Raw genomic sequence first — 20804 nt, forward strand, 5'->3', positions numbered from 1 at the left:
AGTTTGAGCACTCTTTTTCCTTTGATTGACTTCTATTCTTTCTCTTCTTTTTAAAGACCAAGTGTTAGACTGGCCTCCATCCCCAGTTTGAGAGAGCAGCCTACTTACCAGAAGAGGAGTCAAGATAGGAGGAGTCAACTGCGGACAATTCTACACATAAAGGTAAGAAGATGAATCGTGTAATGAATCCTTGCTCATCCTGTTTGAATTTCTATCACACCCTCTCAACTGGAATATACTTTTTCACTTTGACTTCTTTTTATTTTTGTCTCAACAGAAGCAAGATTGGGTAGCTTTGACCCAAAAGTGAAGAGAAGTCTTCCCAATCAACTTCTGCCAACTTTGAAAGATGCGGTAAGATTAGAGCTCTTTTTCTATTATACATTGCTTATTTTGAATTTGATTTCACATGATTTACACTGAGTACCATTTTTGACCTCTTGACTTTCCATTGACAGGATGTAGAGCAACAGAATCCATCGAAAGCAGCACATGAAGCTACTTAGGACCCAAGGAGCGCGTAAAAGGTTTGCTTTTCGTCTTAAAACCAGATATGAGGTGAGTTGAATTGTTTTTCTAGCATGTGCATGTATCTATTTCCCAATCCCCTCCTGACCCCTTTCTAACAATACTAACCATTTTGCACATTACTTTTTGTTATTGTCTCCTTTCTAAGCATGTTTTTTATAACCTGTTTCTTTTTATCGTGCTTTTTAATTTCTGTTTAAACTTTACTAATCTTGTGCAAGTTTCTATCTTTGACAGGATCACAATGAGGGAGGACAGACGGAAGGTGACTGGCCACACAACGGAGAGGAGACCATTGCCAGGATACAGGGTATCCACTGTGGCAACAAGCCACCATTCACCAAGGTGGTAAGAAACAAGCTTCAATTATTTGTTTCTCTCTTGGATTTTTTGTTTTCTATTTCTCTTAATCTGAGTCAGCACTTGTTTGATCTTTTGACTATCTTTTACTTCATTGAAGAATGGCTTGGCAAGAATCAATCCCAGCTTAGAGGACGACTCAATTACTCTTCAAGCAGAGTGCCAAGAGTTAGGATGGACTGCAGTCTTAACTTGGAATTGAGGGTAAGACACAAACACTCCCCCTTTCGAGGTTTTCTTTTGTCTTTGTCATTTGGATGAAGTTTGAGCACTTTTTTTTCTTTGATTGACTTCTATTCTTTCTTTTGTTTTAAAGACCAAGTGTCGAGCAATAGAATCCACTGAAAGGAGTAGCACGTGGACTAACTTAGGATAGAGGATTAGAGTGGCCTCCATCCCCTGGTTAAGGGAATCTACGCATCAGAAGAGTTCATACAGGTAATATCAACTGCAGCTTATTCTATTTGTAAGGGTTAGAAGATGCAGTGTTTACTGTTTGCTGTTTCGATATCTATTTTACCCTCTTAATTTGATAAGACTCAGTTATTTTACCTCTTGTTTTTTCTTAGAAGAATGAGGATTCTGCTTGCTTTAAATATGTAAAAGAGTCTCCTGAATCAACTGTTACCAACCTTGGAAGATGTGGTAAGATTGGTGTTGACACTTTGCTTAATAGTTCACCTGATTTGCACATTTGATCTATTCTATATGTTTTTGGCTATCTTTGGATATCTTCATCTTGTCCCATATCAATATTAAATTTTGTATAAAGCATCTATGAACAAAAAGGAAGAAAGGATCTCTGTCTACCTTTGGACTAAGGGTTCGGCTAAAAACATCAAAATTAATACAGTCTTGATAAATCTTGTTCTTTATTCCTGGACAAGCAGTCAAGCTATTGACATTGTTATAATAAACAATGAGCCTTTAACCAAAATTGAAAAATTTATGGCCCCATGGGGTTCAGTTCCCCCCCCCCCCCCACCCAGGAAGGGGTTAAGTTTGCAATAATTTTTAAAATGCATCATATTTGATAAAATCCTAATGAACGGCCATAGTAGCCTCGTGATCGGGAGGCTCAGACTCGAATCTCGATCGCCACTCCACGTCAAACCTAAGATATAAACATGGGAAGTGACTGTTCCTTGACCTAGAAGTGGAAGTCACGGGTCTTTCGGATAAGACCTTAAAAACTGAGGTCCCGTTTCATGGTAGGCGTTGATAAAAACGTACCCTCACTGCTCAATGGCCTTGAGTGCCAATATAGGTCTAAATTTGAAGCCGTTCACGTTTATATATGAGTTGAAAATTCTTGAATGGGACGTAACACAACATCAAATCCATAAATCAATGAAATATTCTATTTTGGTCTTGAACGTAGAGAAGGCAAAATAATAACTTTTTATCAAACTTGTGAATTCATGACCCTAATTCTATGGTTAAGGCCTTAGGGTTGGGTTTAGTTTGTCATATGTTGAAAATGTCTTTACCTACTTTTGGAATTTACGCAGGCAAATATCATATGATTCTGATAAACTCTTAACCCTTTCCAAGTTTTTTAAAGTTTTGGCCCCCAGTTCCATGGTTTATGCTCCCAGGGTTGGACTAAGTTGGACAAATATTGGAAATACATTACATCTTAATGTTCGAAAATTTTCTCCTTTCCTTTTAGAAATCTAGCTGACAAACTGTTTGTATTATTGTAATAAGTAATGATGTATCAAAATTGAAAATTCATGGCTCGAGAGTTTGGCTTAGTTATATTGAAATTAATACATCATTAAAATCTTTTCTAAAAGAATCCAGCAATCAAACTGTTTGTACTATGTAATCTGGAGGAAACTCTTTTGATCTCATCTCTTTGTCTTAATAGAAGCAGAGACAAACTGTCCTTAACCCAAAGATTAGGAAGAGTGCATCATCTACCAACAGGAGTACCATGAGCACAATTGACTTGGCCAACTCTGCGATTGATGGTAAGATAAAAAGTTCACCTCTTGCAGTTTGTCGATGTAAATCACTCTTTTTCACTTGAGGAAGTATAAGTACCTTTTTTTCAAAAGACTTTATTTTTTGTTAACAGGCAAAGCATTAGACAAGCCCAGATCCCATGTTCAAGAGCAGACCGTCATCTTATAGTGGGTTTCAAAGAATTGTGAGTGACTGCAGCTGGGTTTTAATTGGATCTTGCTTTTTGTTATTGTTATGAGTATATATACTTAACTAATCTTGCACATATAGTTATTTTTAGTATTTGTGTTTGTTTTTAATGTGTAATTAGTGGTATTTAAACCAAACTTCCACTTACATTGATTTTTGTTACTATTTATATTTCTTTGATTTTTTTGTAATGAATATTCATAGACTTGTATTATAAACCAAACTTGCACCTACCAAACTATCGAATGTTTGCTTTTTTTTATTTTAAATAGTCATTTGTTATTGTTGGTCGTGTTATAAGAGGCAGCTAAATCAAACTTATACTAAATAAACTTGTATTTGTGTGTTTTAGACTGTAAGTATTTGTTTTTGTTATTATTTCATATGGCACCGTTCAAGGTAGTTCAGTCGGTAGAGCGCTCGTTCCGTGATCGGGAGGTCATGAGTTCGAATCTCGACCGCGACTGACCTAAGTCGATAAAAAAAATGGGTAGCAAGTGTTCCTTCGCCAGGCGCTCGGGACTTTGAAGTGAAAGTTGCGGGTCCTTCGGATGAGACCTTAAAAACCGAGGCCCGTGTCACGGCAGGCGTTGGCGCAATAAAGATCCCTCACTGTTCAATGGCCCTGAGTGCTGAGTAAAGGTCAAAATTTGAAGCCCTTCACCAGTATATGGTGACGTCTCTATACGAGTGAAAAATTCTCGAATGGGACGTAAAACAACATACAATCATATTTCATGTGGCATCTTATCTAAACTTGCACTTGCCAAACTTGCAATTTTTTTACATTTATATGTGTGTACTGTATATACTTTTAATTGTTTTTTTAAGTATTTAAGTGTGGTATTTAAATCAAACTTGCACTTATGTTGTTTTTTTACTATTTCTGGTAATTTGTTTTTGTTATGAGTAATCATAAATCTGGTATTTTATCAATTGTGCATGTACCAAACTTGCATTTAAGTTGTTTTTTACTGTATATAAGTATTTGTTATTGATAATAGTAATTTAAACAGGTATCCAGACAAAACTTGTACTTGCCAAACTTGCATTTACCAATCTTGCTTTTATGTCCGTATTCTGTTTTACTCGAAATAGTTATTTGTTTTTGTTATGAGCAGTTAAACATGTGGCATCTAAACCAAACTTGCACTTACCAAACTTCCTTTTACGTTGGAATTCTGTTTTAATCTATATGGGTATCTGTTATTGTTATGAGTAATTAAACATGTGACATCTAAACCAAACTTGCACTTACCAAACTTGCCCTTTTGTTGATTATAAACTCTATATTTATTTGTTATTGTGATTAGTTTCTAAACTTGTTGCATCTAAAGCAAACTTGCATTTACCAAATTTGCATTTATGTAGTTCTTATTCTTATGTTTTATTTTAAGTGGCGTCCTAACCAAACTTTGACTTGTCAAACTTGCACTTTAAATTTTTTTTTCTATTGTATATTGTTTTTATTATTGTAATAAGATCTATATACAATCGAGATATTTAAATCAAACTTGCGCTTATTTTGTTTTATTTTCTGCATGTAGTATTTGATTTGACAATGTCATGAGTAATAATATATTTAGCGTTTACCAAACTTGCATGTTTGTTTGTTAATGTTTTTATTACATTATTTAAGTATTTGTTATTGTCTAAGCATTATTTTTTGTGGCATCTTAATCAAACTTGCGTTTGCCAAACTTGTACTTATTGCCTTTTTAAAAAAGTTGTGTTTATCTGGTTTTTGTTATCGCCTTAGTATTTATATTTGTGGCATTTAAAGCAAACTTGTGCTTTAAAATTGCTGTTTCACTCACTATTTCTGATAATTTGTATTGTTCTGAATATAAATGTGGCATCTAAACCAATCTTGTATGTACCAAACTTGGTTTTTATATATACAACTATTTGTTATTTATAGTACTACCGTGGTATCTAAACCAAACTTGCACTTACCAAATTTGCTCTTATCTTCTTTATTTACTATTTCTGGTAATTTGTTATTGTTATGAGTAATCATAAATCTGGTATCTTATCCAATCAAACATGTACTAAACTTGCATTTAAGTTGTTTTTTACTGTATGTATATATTTGTCATTGATAATAGTAATTTAACCTGGCATCTTAAACAAACTTGTATTAACCAAACTGCACTTACCAAACTTGCTTTTATGTTGGTATTCTGTTTTACTCTAAATGGGTATCTGTTATTGTTATGAGTAATTAAACATGTGACATCTAAACCAAACTTGCACTTACCAAACTTGCCCTTTTGTTGATTATAAACTTTATTTTTATTTGTTACTGTTATTAGTTTCTAAACTTGTTGCATCTAAAACAAACTTGCATTTACCAAATTTGCATTTATGTAGTTCTTATGCTTTATTTTATGTGGCATCCTAACCAAACTTTGACTTGTCAAATTTGCACTTTAGGTTTTTTTTTGTATTATATATAGTTTTATATATTTATATCAAACTTGCGCTAATTTTGTTTTATTTTCTGCATAGGGTATTTGACCATATTATGAGTATTAATATATTCAGCGTTTACCAAACTTGCATGTTTGTTTGTTAATGTTTTTATTACATTATTTAAGTATTTGTTATTGTATAAACATTTTGTGTGGCATTTTAACCAAACTTGCACTTGCCAAACTTTTACTTAATGCTTCTTTTTTTTTTTTAAATTTATGCTTACTTTATATAGTTTTTGTAATCGCCTTAGAATTTATATTTGTGGAAATTAAATCAAACTTGCACTTAAAAATTGTTGTTTTATTTCCTATTTCTGGTGATTTTGTATTGTTCTGAGTATCAACAATCTTGCATGTACCAAACTTGGTTTATATATATATATATATATACATGTATATATATTTATAAATATTTGTTATTTAGAATACTACCGTAGTATCTAAACCAAACTTGCACTTACCAAACTTGCTCTTATTTTTTATTTACTATTTCTGGTAATTTGTTATTGTTATAAGTAATTATAATTCTGGTATCTTATCCAATCAAACGTGTACCAAACTTGGTTTATATATATATATATATATATATATATATATATATATATATATATATATATATATATATATATATATATATATATATATAAACTTTTTGTTATTTAGAATACTACCGTGGTATCTAAACCAAACTTGCACTTACCAAACTTGCTCTTATGTTTTTTATTTACTATTTCTGGTAATTTGCTATTGTTATAAGTAATTATAAATCTGGTGTCTTATCCGATCATGCATGTACCAAATTTGTATATACGTTGTTTTTTACTGTATGTAAGTATTTGTTATTGATAATAGTAATTTAACCTGACATCTAAACCAAACTTGTATTAACTAAACTTGCACTTACCAAACTTGCTTTTATGTTTGTATCCTGTTTTACTCGACATGGTTATTTGTTATGAGTGTTTAAACATGTGGCATCTAAACCAAACTTGCAATTACCAAACTTGTTTTTATGTTTGTATATTCTATTTTACTCTACATAGTTACTTGTTTTTGTTATGGGTATTTTAACATGTGGCATCTAAACCAAACTTGTACTTACCAAACTTGCTTTTATGTTGGTATTCTTTTTTAATCTAAATGGGTATCTGTTATTGTTATGAGTAATTAAACATGTGACATCTAAACCAAACTTGCACTTACCAAACTTGACCTTTTGTTGATAATAAACTCTATTTGTTATTGTCATTAGTTTCTAAACTCGTTGCATGTAAAGCAAACTTGCATTTACCAAATTTGCATTTATGTAGTTCTTATTCTATGTTTTATCTTATGTGGCATCCTAACCAAACTTTGACTTGTCAAACTTGCACTTAAGTTTTTTTTTTTTGTATTGCATATAGTTTTTATTATTATAATAAGATCTATATACAATCGAAATATTTAAATCAAACTTGCGCTTATGTTGTTTTATTTTCTATATATGGTATTTGACATTGTTAAGAGTATTGATATATTTAGCGTTTACCAAACTTGCATGTTTGTTTGTTAATGTTTTTATTACATTATTTATGTATTTGTTATTGTATATGCATTATTTTGTGGCATTTTAACCAAACTTGCGTTTGCCAAACTTGTACTTATTGCCTATTATATATATATATTTGTTACTAGTATGTGTTATGAGTATGTAAATACTTTTTGAAACCAAACTTACACTTACCAAATTTGCACTTATATAGTTGTTATAAGTTTTATTTTACGTGGAATCTTAACAAAACTTGCACTTACAAACTTGCATTTAATTTTTTCTGAACTGTATATGTTTTTTTTAATGTCGTTATAAATATATTTACACGGGGATTCAACTCAAACTTGCAATTATATCCCTTTTAATTTCTTTATATGGTATTCTGTCATTGTTATGAGTAATAATACATTCTGCATTTACCATATTTGCATTTTTGTTGCCTTACCGTACATAAGTACTGTTTATTGTTTAAAGTATTTTTTACATATGGCATTTAACCAAACTTACCCAACTTGCATATGAAGTCGTTTTTAACATTATTAAAATATTTATTATTATTAAGTATTATTTTATGTGGGATCTGAACAAAGCTTGCACTTGGTAAACTTGCACTTGTGAATTTTATATTGTTTATAATGTGTAATATTTTTAAGAAAAAGCATTAATACATCTGACACTTTTTTAAAAAATCAGACTTGCATTTATGTTATTACTGCGTATGGTTATTTGATGTTATGAGTGATAATAAATCTGGGATCTTAACCAAACTTTAACTTGCCAAACTTGCGCCTATTAAGTTTTTACTGTATAAAAGTATTTGATGTTATTTTTATTGCTATTTTATGTGGCATCTTAACTAAACTTGCAGATATGCCTTCGTTATATGGGGGGGGGGGGGGGATAAACTTGCTCTTTTATTTTTTTTTTGCATGTTTCATCTTAACCAAGCTTGCACTCGTTGCATATAGTTATTTTTTTATTGTTATGGGTGTGACAATTTCTCACTTCTAAATCAAACTTGATTGATTTAAAATTGATTGTATGTTGTTTTACGTCCCATTCGAGAATTTTTCACTCATATAGAGACGACACCATATACCGGTGAAGGGCTTCAAATTTTGACCTTTACTTGGCACTCAGGGCCATTGAGCAGTGAGGGATCTTTATCGTGCCAACGCCTGTCGTGACACGGGGCCTCGGTTTTTAAGGTCTCATCCAAAGGACCCGCAACTTTCACTTCAAATAGACGAGCGCATGGCGAAGGAACAGTCGCAACCTATTTTTTATCGACCTTAGGTCAGTCGCGGCCGAGATTCGAACTCACGACCTTCCGATCACAGAGCGAGCGCTCTATCGACTGAGCTACCTTGAACAGTAAATCAAACTTGAACTTACCCAAACTTGCACATGTTTTTTTTAATTAAAACTTTATATGCATAAGCTCATGTTTTTGTTAATGAATTTAGTAAATTACATGTGACAACCAAACATCCTCTTTTTACTGTTTATGGTTATGGTGTTCAAATTAAAATTTTCTCCGACTTTGAACTTGAATAACCTCATGTTTCCATAGTTAAACTGATTTCTAACTGTCTGTTAATTAAATGCGGAGTCGGTAAATAAATCGGTTATTGTTTTAAATTTCTAATATCTTTGAAATATGATTGATTTAAATTGTGTAATTTACAGAAAAGTCCTATCTTTATATAAAGTAATTAAGGACTAATGACTCTCTGCCCTAAATTTCACATTTTTTTTTTTTAAATTTCCCAACATTGATTTTCATCAGGAGCTATAGCATCAGCTTTAAATGGAAAACATTATGAGGTATGAAGCGCTGCTTATTTTTTTCAGAAATGATTTTTATGTCGGATCATGATATGAAGTAATTTTGACACAGAGGATAGAAAGAGTAATGATTTAGTATCACAACATAAAATTAAAAATATGAGGTGTATATGAAAATAATATTTAGTATCAAACCTATTAAATTCATATTAGAAAACATAATAAAGCGCTGCTTCCTAAGTCAGAATATCACGATGTTTTATATATTTGTAAGAAAAGAATGCATATGTTAGCAAGTGTAATCTTTCTTATAAATGTTTTTTTCATTGGAAAAAAATGTAATACTAATAAAAATTCGACAATTTTTAAAATGGTCCTCAAAAGAGATAGAACTTATTCAATTTATAAGGCTTTTACTACTGAATTTAAATTTTTTTGTTAAATATATTAAAACAATTTGAAAAGTTTAAGCAAAGGAAATAGAAGATAATGTTTCCATCATATGTCAGGTTTGATCGAATTGACTACTCCAAGGTCTCGAAAATGAAACTCTGATTATAAAAACTATGAGTAGTGTTCGTAATTTTTACTTAGAAAGTTATCTCTCTTATCAGAGGGTCGGTACCCCTTAAACAAATAGAAGGATCTTTTTAATTTTAGTCTGAACTTTTAAAAAAAAATATGACTTTAAATTTGCATATGGCTAATATTATTACTCATTATTATCAGCACACTACATGTATTTAGCTATTATTGTTGGTATGTAGTATTATTAGTGGCTTCTAAACAAAAATTGTTTTCGTTGCTTTTTCGTTTTTTGCTTTGTTTTGGTTTTGATAAATATCTATACAAGTAGCACCTAAATCAAATTTTATCATCGAAGCTTGTTATTTACTTTAGGTATATTGTGAGTGGAAGTCAAACCAAACTTGCAATTGTTTTTTTTTGTTTTGTTTTGTTTTGTTTTTTTTTTTGTTGTTGTTTTTTTTCCATATATACACTGTAGTTATTTGATGGTAATGTTAATATATTTAATGGCGGGTTGACCACACATTTATGTTGTTTTTCTGTATATAATTATTTGTTGTTGTTTTGAGTATTTACGCATATGGCATCTAAACTGCACTTGCATTTGCAAAACTTATACTTGTGTTTCATGTTACTTCACTACAGTGTTTGTTGTTATAGTATGTAAATTAATATTATGGCAGCTGAACCAAAATTGACCTTATCAAACATATACTAAGTTTTTTTCTGTGTGTTTTTTAAAATTTGTTATTGTTTAAATTATTAATTCGTCTGACATTTAAGCCAAAATTGCACTAATTTAATTTTGTTTGTCTATTTTGTTTTTGTTTTTACTTTATATAACTATTTGTTATTGATGTTTTATATGTGTCAATAGTTGAGGTTTATGTTTAGTAGGTTTGTTTTCTTTCCTGTGTTGAATTTTAATATCTCCCACAATAGACTGTCTGTCTTCTCATCTACCTGTCAAAAAATGTGTTCTCGTAAAAATTCTTCAGCCAAATTGAAAATTTATTAACTTAGTGCCCATGACCAAAACGCGTTCCATGATTTTGATCTTAACCCAAGGTCATAAATCAATGAGATAAGGAACTCAGGTTCATTTATAACCTTTCAACACTCGATTGGAATGGGTACAAAATTATTGTGTCGTTACACCGTTTCTAAGGATGTTTAAAAACATTATTTCCCACAAGGTCATGTCACAGAAATCAAGGTCACTAAGGACTAGACACTGGGAAGATGCTGTAAATGTACCTGGAACTCTTGATTGAAACTTAAGTGTGTTGTTGCCTAGTGTATGTCATGATGTTGAATCCAGATCTCGGGGTCAAGGAACTGGGAATGGGGGGATGAGGGAAACATTTATTTTTAGTTGTAGGTTTGTGAGAATGAAGTCTGCCATTCATTTTGTTTACCTCACATTGCTACAGACACAGGTTTCCATAGTGAATTTCCTAAATTTGGCAATATGGTTTTATCTATGGTTTTTCCTGGGCGGTGAGGGAAGCATAGTATAGGATAATATAGTATTGTGGTATTGACAATAAACAAAATTTTCTTAACCATATTCTTGTTTTTATTTTTCAATTATATCAATGTAGCACTATGTTTAACAGTTTTGTGGACAATATTCTACAAAGAAGCTATAAAAACAGTTGATAAAATTCATTATATCTTTGAAAACTTTTCTTTACTCTTAGATATTTAGCAGACTAACTGTATGAATTATGAGACTTCTGTCAACAATTGTGAAAGCATGTCCCGTATATCTAGAACATTGAGAGCCAAATTAATATAATATTTACAATTAAAAATCTAAATTAATATTTTAACAATGGTTCATAGGCCTTCTGTTCATTTATATAATTGTGAAAACAGTTTTCCTGACAAATACCCATGTTTTAAAAAAGACAATGGGTTTTTGTTTTTTTGTTTTTTTTCAAAACCAATTTGCAGGTAAAACCAAACTCAAAGGCCTGATTCATAGACCCAAGGGTTATGAATTTCGCAATTTAAGTTAAAGGTTGTCTTATGTCTAAGAGTAACAAATAAGATTTTGTTCATATATACATTTAAAATGTCTAAGAAACTTATCCCCACCCTTCGGCCTAAACCCAGGGGTCAGGAATTTCACAATATTTGTTAAAAGCTATTCATTGCTTATTATAGTCATGCCAACAGTTTGACTGCTAGATTGCAAAGAGTGAAGAACAAGAATTCTGAGAGAAAGAGGCCGTACAAGGCGAGGCCAATCCCCCGCTCTGGGACAATATATTTCTCAATTTTCAAAGTTCACAGAAAAGTTATATTTTTCTGAAATAATGTCTTCAGTAATGTCATCTTCAACACATTTGATTCAATTATTTTATTGAATGACTTTTTGATTGATAATTTGTTATTAAAGTTGACAGTAAAGCATATTTAGTGGAAAATGGGTTTATTAGAGCCATAAAAAAATGATTTTTGAATATGAATGGGTCAAAGTCTCCATTCTTCATTAACGTTTAAACGACGGGAAATTAATTGTAAAATCTATTTCGTGTTTCCAAAAAATGGAGTCTGAACCCATTCTATATGAAAACCGAATATTTCTGAAAAAAAAAAGAATTTACGCTTCAACAAACTCGTTTATTTAAATCAAACTGATACAGAACAAGACAAAAAGCCTTGGTAGCGCAGTGGGTAACGCGTTCAGACTTTCGCCTAACCCTGAGCTTTGGAGGGAGTTCGAATCATGTGTAAAGTTTTTTTTCCCCTTTTTCACATACCTTAAAACATTTATAGTGAAAAATAAATTATTTGTCAATTTTTTGTTCAATAAAATATAGGCAGCAAATGTGTAAAAGATTATATTGACAATGTAATTTTCGAAAAATATAACTTTTCACGAACTTTTAGAATTGAAAAATGTCTTCTCTCAGAGCGGGGGATCGTCCGCTCCTTACACGCCTTCATTCTTTTTATTTTTATCGCTTTTGTCCCATAACTCAGGACAAGGGAAGCTGCATGAGAACATGAACTTCGTATTTTTAGTTACCTTTTACCCATACTTTATGCCATAATTGGTTGGAACTGATTCAGTCTTTCCTGAAAAGCTAAAAATGTTCAAAATTTACGGATTACGCACAACATCTGATGACTGGTGAAAACAGCATTAAGTCACTTCAGTGGCTTGGGTGATCTATAAATGAAGGAATAGCATGAATTTGGAATATTTGATTTAAGAAACTAACCACTCCTCTTGTCTATCTGTCTGCACAAGCAGTTGTCTCCTTAATTTTTTTATACGAACAACCTCTGAGTTTCTGTACAGGCTCTAACCGAGTCTGCAGAACAATTTTTTTTTAAATGGGACGTTCTGTCTAAAATACAACATGAACGCAGATTCAAAATTTCTCTTCATTAATAACGTCAAGTGTCTATGAATAACCCATGCTGTAACAATTAATATCTAAACAAACCATTGCAACAAAACCTTAGCGGAACGGATTGACGTGCGTGCAATGAAAAAGGTGAAAAAGGAATAGTGATCGATCTCATAAACCCTTTAAACAATACAAATTGTAAAAAGGGCACAAAGCACTGGTACCTAAATAAGATTTAAAGGTAGAGATTTTTACCGGGTGGTAAATTCCAGGTGAGGGAGGGGCTTATTTTGTACAGGTGTGAATGCCTTGAGGACTAGCAGTCTACCTGTGGTCATTTGTCTCCTAATCCCTATACACAGGAAGTGATTTAATACACAGTAGAGTACCCAAGAAGTCAAACTTTACCTGTGTTGGAATTTTGAGATTATTTTAAATTAGAAATAAAAAGTTGTAAATAAAGTTTAATCTCAATATTTTTTTTATCAATTTGTTATTGAATGTGTGTCAAACATCCCCACCCATCAAAAAAATATTATTCAAATTATTTGTTGAGCTTTGAAAAAAAGTTAAACCAAATTTTGATATATATTATCATAAAGAATACCATAATTATTTCAAATACTAAAGGTGTGTATGAATATATATTATCAAGCTAAGAAATCTATAGAAATACAGCTTCTCTATTGTTTATACCAAATATCAAAGGATCAAAAGTTAATTTGAAGGTCACCACGAGTGCCAAACAAAGTGTACAGGGTATACACAGGGACTAGTTAGTAAATGTCAATCAAGTTCTAGCATCCAATGATGTACCTTTATGCACTTGATTGACAGGGGTACACAGACCAGGTATTTTTGAAGGCGGTGCTTAAAATCTCTGCCTTTAAGCTCATTTTATTCTGTCCATTGATACATTATTCGTTTGTTCTTACATATTACATGGTTCATATAGTCCTTCTGTTCACTCATGTAAAATTTTGCTTTAACACTAACGATTTTCCAAAACAAATTTTATTTTATAAGTAAAATATTCACAGTTTCAGCATACCTTGCAAGGCAAAATTTGACAGCAAATGTTTCTGACAATTTTATAAAGGAATTATTTATCATTTATCTTAGAGTTATCTCTCTTATCATAGGGTAAATGAACCTTAAGATAAAATGTCAGTGATTATGAATAATCTACAAAACGGACATGGCAAAGATTTTGCATTATAAAAAATTATACCGGTACATAGAATGTGATGATATTTTAGGTGGGAAATGGCGACGTTTTCACTTTATCTGAATCTGCTTTAAGGTGATGATTTCTTCTTAATCATCATCGCTGTTTTCTCAATCTCTGTCCCTTTGGACAATACAGGGAACCATGGTTGATCCCATGACGATGATCCGTAAGGTCCATTCAGGTAAGCGTCGTGGCAACCATTGAACCACCACCCGCCTTTGTGATTCTTGGCACAGTGTATGTATATTCCATCATTGTCTCTCTCTGGTGTCGAAAACATCATGTTGTTGATGACGTCATTTGGAGGTCTCTCGGAAATGCTGTTCCCTGTTGAAAAGAAAGAAATTGACATCTTCAAATTGTTGAAGACATAATTTAGAATTTTATATTATATATATGTGATGCTATTTTATATTAGCAAATGAATGTACATTTGTGACAATAAATATTAGTAGTATTCGTAAAAAAGAGACTGGTTCGCGATTCAAGAAGTTTTCTTCAGGAAAAATTCTATTTTCTGCACATTCACGAATAAAACAAATATTGTAAGTTTCTGCAAAAAAAAAAATCTTCTTCAGCATTACTTGCAAAGGGTCTAATAACATCTGAAGGAAAGGAAATTAATTACTCTCTTATAGTTTTTTTTAGAGCGTGGTTTTATGCAAAACGTACTGCACATATACTACATTAGTCTAGAAGTCGTCCAATTTCCGTGGACGTCTTCAAAATCTCTCTATCACTTTTACATGATAATGTTATGTGAGGAGAAATAAAAGAGGCCAGTGCTACTTAAACTTATTTGTCACTATCACAAGTCTGAACAATAAAATAGTATTTGATCATCAAACTTCAGTATACAACGAGTAAACCTAACAAACACCTTCTTCCATTGGTCTCTCCTCGTTTTTGAATAACATTTAAGGTATTTTTGTCTCATTATTATTTTTTTTTTTTTTGCCAAACGAACTAAATAAATGACACATAGATGGATAAATTTTCATACAATTATTAATTACCAATGTCATGATATACTTTCGATTCTTTTCTCAAAATAGAACTATCAAGGTTTGCCAAGTGTCCCTCCTGCAATTTAATTCTACATGTAAAAAATAACATTAAACGTCGATTGCACTCTCTTAAATGATGTTTCAATGATGGATTGTCACTTAAATACTATAAACATGTTCGAGGATCCAGATGATCAGATGGTTATAAATAAAATACAAAAGCAATAAAATATCCAGATAACAATGTTTTACATCTCCTTATGTAAACATTGTAAAACTGAGTATAATTAGTAAAATGTAGTTTCCTTAAAATTCAATATATATTGATTTTGAGAGTATCGTATACCATCACCAAATACAAGTGGTACCTGTAACATATTAAAAAAAAAACCTTTTTTTTCCAATTTTGTTTACCTACCTAGCGCTTGAAAATCCGTTGCCCTTTTCACCAAAAATCTTACGACTAAGATAAAATTAAGTTACAATTCTGCAATTATTTGTTTAATAATGCTTTTTTCTGAAATATTATTTATAAAGTAATCTAATGTAATCGAAATGCAACGTTTTCTGTGACTTCAGCTTATATACTTCTTTTTTAAAATGGGAAAAATTTTGTCTAAGTCGTAAGATTTTTTTGAGAAGGGTCACTGAGGATGTATATGAACATTATAAAATCCAGTAACCAATGTTGGAAAACCATAAAAGTAACCTGATGGTGGTCAAAAGGATATCCAACCCTTACTTGCAGAATCAATGTACATTTCTGCATTTACTATACTCGGAAATCTTTATTTTCGTATTAGCATCATTTTATTGATTTCAAAAAACTAACCCAGAGTTCCAGAGACCTTGCCGTCTATGAATAGCCTATAATTGCCCGCTTCATTTGAAATGGCGAATGTCTCATACACTTCATATAAAGTGGAACCATTTTTCAAGGTAATGGCGACATACAAGGAGCTGCCCCGATCTTTAGTTAATTCATAAATTACTTCATTACCTGTATCAAAAGTAAAAAAAAGTCAACTTTATTTTATGCTGCATTCAGCGTCTTATATATACAGCCAATTTTATTGAATTCCATGTATTTGCATAATACCAATCCAATATTCTTTAAAAGGATTGCCAAATCCATTCTTATAGGCGTCCCAATTCTGGGTAAAATTCGTAGATCCGTCTAAGCGTTTCTGAATAACCTAAGGAAGTATATAAAACCAGGAGACATGAATATACAGAAAAATAATGTATAATTTTAATTAAATAACTTTAAATATATTCTTAAATACTATTTTTACGTTCTAAAATTTCATAATATTATTATATGATTGAAAAATTTCTTTCTTTCTGATTGGCTGAGATCCAACAATGTAGAAAAAAATACTACGCTATATTCACCTGCACGTGACCTTCCAGGTGAATATAATGATTTACTTTTTCCACATAAGACTAAAAATAGATTGGGAAATTTCAAATAGTTCACGTTTGAATGAAGTCATAAAAGGGTATCTGTCAAATTCCAAATAGTTTTAGAAAGTTACTTGCACCTGACGTCCACTCATATGAACATAACATTACTGAACATAGATTCTTGGATGAGGGGTGGGGGTTTTAGGAGGCCTGGCCCTCTCCCTTTTTTTTGAGAATGTAAAGATTTAATTTACATTAAATTTTAAGGATAAAAATTTTCCCCTTCCCTCATTTACGGACCTGAACATCCCATCAAATAAAATTTTGAGTTGTGAGAATTCTTTTCCTTTTTTTTTGGGGGGGGGGGGGATTTGTTTTCAGGTAAGTTGTCATTTTTTTCCCCTTATAATTTTATTTTTATCTACATTGCACCTAAAAAAGAGTTTTGAAAATTCCAAAATAATACAACTGGTTATGTTTTTTAACCCCGTTTATCTCATTATGTTTGGCTAGTACTTCAGTAAATGTAAACAAGGTGACAGATTACTTACTGAGCGTGTCATATAATCATTGAATCATATAATAAAACAATTATTGCTGGGGGGGGGGGGGGTCTGTCAACACGGTGAATTAGCCACCTTCACCTCGCCCCTCGGGCTCGCTGAATATTGTACCCCTCAGGTGTCTAAATCATCGTATTGACCTCAAAAACCAGCAATAATTGCATGATAGTTTCAAATGTAAAATGTATCTATGTATTAATTTTATGAATATAGTTAAGATAGTTACTCTTTTATGACTTCATTCAAACATGAATATCAAGAAATAAACAGCAAATACTCTCTTACTTGTACTTCATATCATACTGTTTATTAAAGTTTATAAGCGGATTTTCAGGAATCTCTTTTTTTAAAGAGTTATTAAATTTAAAGTTATTAAATTGATATAAAAAATAATCCAAAAATGAGCTTGGACCCCATTCCACTCCCAGGAACATGAATAACGAGTATTTTTTATTTAAAAATAAGAAAGGGGATCGTCTATAAAAAGCTTCACCCCGCACCCCCACCCAAAAATTTGGCTTTTCGTATTAGGGCGTTGTTGGGTTTTCTTTTCTTTTTTTTTTCTTTTTTTATTTTTTTTTTATTTGGGTTTTTTCCCCTTATTTTGTCAAAAAATTTCTGAGTTGGGTTATTTTTGAAGAGAGAATTGACCCCCCCCCCTTTCCACTCCGGGGAAAAATTCCGGGAACCGCGCATGAAGACAATACAAATCAACATTTTTAAGCACTGACGAACCGTCCAACCGCCTCCGGAATTACTCATGTCACAAAAGATGTCACTGGGAATGTTGCTGGTAGACCGAGGGTTGATTGTATATACTCCGGAAATTCTGTGTCCCTTCTGATATAATTCTAGACAATCTTTGGCTGAAATAATGCAAACAAAACTTTACTTACTATATATTGAAAATGGTTTTGGGAAAATAATCGACAAGATATTTTTAAAAATTACAAGGTGTAGAATGTTTCTTTACAATGTTTAAATTTTCTTTCTCTGCGATAGGTAATTCAAACAAATTTTAATGTGGAAATATACATGTACATCTACTGGGGTACAGTGTATATCTTTTTTTGTTTACAAAAGAATTCTTTTATTGGATATAATTGAAAAGAGAGGTGGAATCTAGTTAAAATGTTAAAAGCATGAAATCTATTAATGTACAAAATTGATCAGAAACGCATATTTGGTTCCTGATGCTCGAGAATACTTAAACAAATTATTGATTATTTAGAACCGCGGGGGAAGTATGGTTGCAAAGCTGAAACTTAAAGGAATTGACGGAAGGGCACCAACAGGAGTGGAGCCTGCGGCTTAATTTGAATTTGATTCAACACGGGAAAACTCACCTTGTCCGAACACTGTAAGGATTGACAGATTAACGAATAAACTTTCTAACATACAGAAATATCATAAAATATAACTCATGAAGCTTCATACGTACTGTAGATCACCAAATTTAATTTCGCCAGATTGGCATTTGGTATTTAAAGTGTGGTAAAATTTACACGAATTGTGGTTATTGCCATACGCAAACTACACTAATGAAAATGCACACGAGAACGCAATTTTCGCGAGCAGACAATCTCGTGTAATTACGCGAAAATAAAGATCTTGCAAATAGAAATGATTGATAGTACATGTATTGATTTAATACCTACACCACTTGACCGTGTAGTATTTCCACCCTGTTCCTGATATCATTTCACTGATGCTGCAATTTAGATGTAATCGACATTGTCTTGTATCTGAATTATATCCAAGGCACAAACATTTGCCTGTACACATTGACACACATGCGGTCAAAGACATTACTTGATAACTACCAATTAAATGACCAGTCTCAAATTTGTTTTCTGCATCCATTCTGTATGTAAAATCCGCAGTACGAGATAAAGAAATTTTAAAGACACAGAATAAATTGCACAAAATTAAACATTTCATATTTCAACAATTGATCCAAAAGAAAAAAAATTATAGGCACTATCCTACTCTCCAAAGTAATATACAAAATATTTTCAACGTCTATCTGAGAAACGGCCTGATGTATTTTTCTGCTTCATTGTATACTCCTGTTTGCTATTTTAAAGAGGTGCTTCATATGTAATTAACTCTTTTTTTAATTTATCGATTTCCACATGGTATGCTGCTATATTATTGCATTTTAAATAAGCAGTTTATCGTGCGGAAGAATATATCAGATTTACAATATTTTGTAATTTTAACGTTCGGGATACATTAAGAATCTATAAATTAAAGTAGCTGAAATCCTTCCTGAAAATGGACAGGATTTCAATAGCAATCCAAGCAGCGCAAGAAGGCAATTCGTAAACATAATAAATAGAAAATTAATAAAGATGTATTCATTCCCTTTGATGCAAGGTTACAATTAATTAAAAGAAGATATAGTAGCCGTCTCGTAAATGCTCTGTCCCTCCATAACAGTTTCAAACTTTATATGCGGAGTTTCATTTGACCACGTGCATTCTTATAATTATAACAGGCATAGGAGTCTATTATCAAAAGTCAAAGGTCAAAGTTTAAAGGTAGTGAAAGACTAAAAAAATGTGGTGGCTAAATAAAGACTACCACTGTATATCTACTAGTAAGCGAGATCCATTCATATATTCTTTGGCGAGCTAATTAACGATCACCGCCAAAATCTGAATTCACATAATTATCAAGAATGATTCAAACACCTAAAGAGTTCAATCAATATTGAATAAATTAATCCCTAACGTCAGTACACGCTAACGTATATACATGTAAAGCACTTAAAAAGCATTAACCTACATGGAGAAAGTTCTCAATCTTAAATTATACCAACTACCAAATATACGAGTACTATATAGGTAGTGAAGGTGGAACTAGACCATCAATCTCAAACTTAATAAAAATACATTTTACATGTAATATATTACGTATAGGTACCGCAGTTATTTTGATGAAAAAATTTGGACAGACATACCACAAGCATTGTAAGTTATACAGTCATTCGATTTCGTTTTACGTTTTTTTTTTAAATTTGATTTAATATTTTTATTTTATTTTATTTTTGGTCGCACGCTTTGGGTGAAAACTGAGACAATCCAAGCCAAGACCTATGTAGATACTCATATTGCTTCACCAACTCTAGTCACTTGTTTGATTTGCTAGACCAAAGCCGTAGTTCAAAATGCATGTGTAAATGCCAAAGATATGTGTTGAATCCTAAATCCTGCAGAAATATACACCTCAACATCCACACTTTGAATAAAATTGTATATGTATATCAACCACATATATGTGAATCTTCTCTAGCAGACTGGAGCGAGGGTTTCTATTCAAAAGAATGGCTTAAATAACTTTTCTCGATAGTATTTGATAAATAATGTTAAGGAATGGACTTATCCTAAAACATCTTCTGTTCATTCAGTCGGAAAATGTAAGTAAGATGGCATCTGTGCCATTTCTGGTAATGTGCAACCCTTGCATCACTGGTGCAAGTTAGGTCACGATAGGGCTTATAGTAGTTACATAAGAATGAGACTCGCTATAAATTCTTTAACCTGATCACTCACCAAGAAAATGTAGGTCAGATCCAGCATCTGAAGCAATTCTGGTAGTGTGCATCCGAAGATGCATCATGAAGCATGTCTGACCAACAAGTGCTTATATTATACTTTCATGTAAATTAGTTGAATCTGATTCGTCGAGAAACATTTGTTAAAAAACACTATTACCCGCTGAATGATGAAGCCACGCCCTCCAGCGTAACAACAGTCAACTTCGCTTGACGAAGGGTGACATTCCAAAAAATACGCAGCAGAATTTATGTGGGCAAGGTCCACTGTTATATGTATGTGTATAAAAACATTCA

The 20804-nt window shown here is 31.9% G+C and overlaps 1 protein-coding gene and 1 long non-coding RNA gene across 2 annotated transcripts in view; one reads left to right on the forward strand and one right to left on the reverse strand.

The window, feature by feature from the left end:
• Nucleotides 1-13157, forward strand: part of LOC133183097 (uncharacterized) — a 250024-nt gene extending 236867 nt beyond the window's left edge. The window contains exon 3 of the long non-coding RNA XR_009720580.1: nucleotides 12982-13157. This is a non-coding gene — a long non-coding RNA (uncharacterized LOC133183097). The remainder of the gene's footprint in view (nucleotides 1-12981) is intronic.
• Nucleotides 13158-13863: 706 nt separating this feature from the next.
• LOC133183945 (angiopoietin-related protein 7-like) lies at nucleotides 13864-18874 on the reverse strand. Its single transcript, XM_061318819.1, has 5 exons — nucleotides 18607-18874; nucleotides 17684-17814; nucleotides 16078-16174; nucleotides 15811-15978; nucleotides 13864-14298 (listed from the first exon to the last, which is right to left on the reverse strand). The coding sequence occupies exons 1-5, from the start codon at nucleotides 18809-18811 to the stop codon at nucleotides 14039-14041; spliced, it is 861 nt and encodes a 286-aa protein (XP_061174803.1). The 5' UTR covers nucleotides 18812-18874; the 3' UTR covers nucleotides 13864-14038.
• Nucleotides 18875-20804: the final 1930 nt, after the last annotated feature.

The sequence above is a fragment of the Saccostrea echinata genome, unplaced genomic scaffold (genome assembly GCF_033153115.1).
Source record: "Saccostrea echinata isolate AGI-Se365-2 ecotype Australia unplaced genomic scaffold, CSIRO_AGI_Sech_v1 ptg000009l, whole genome shotgun sequence".
NCBI lineage: Eukaryota > Metazoa > Mollusca > Bivalvia > Ostreida > Ostreidae > Saccostrea > Saccostrea echinata.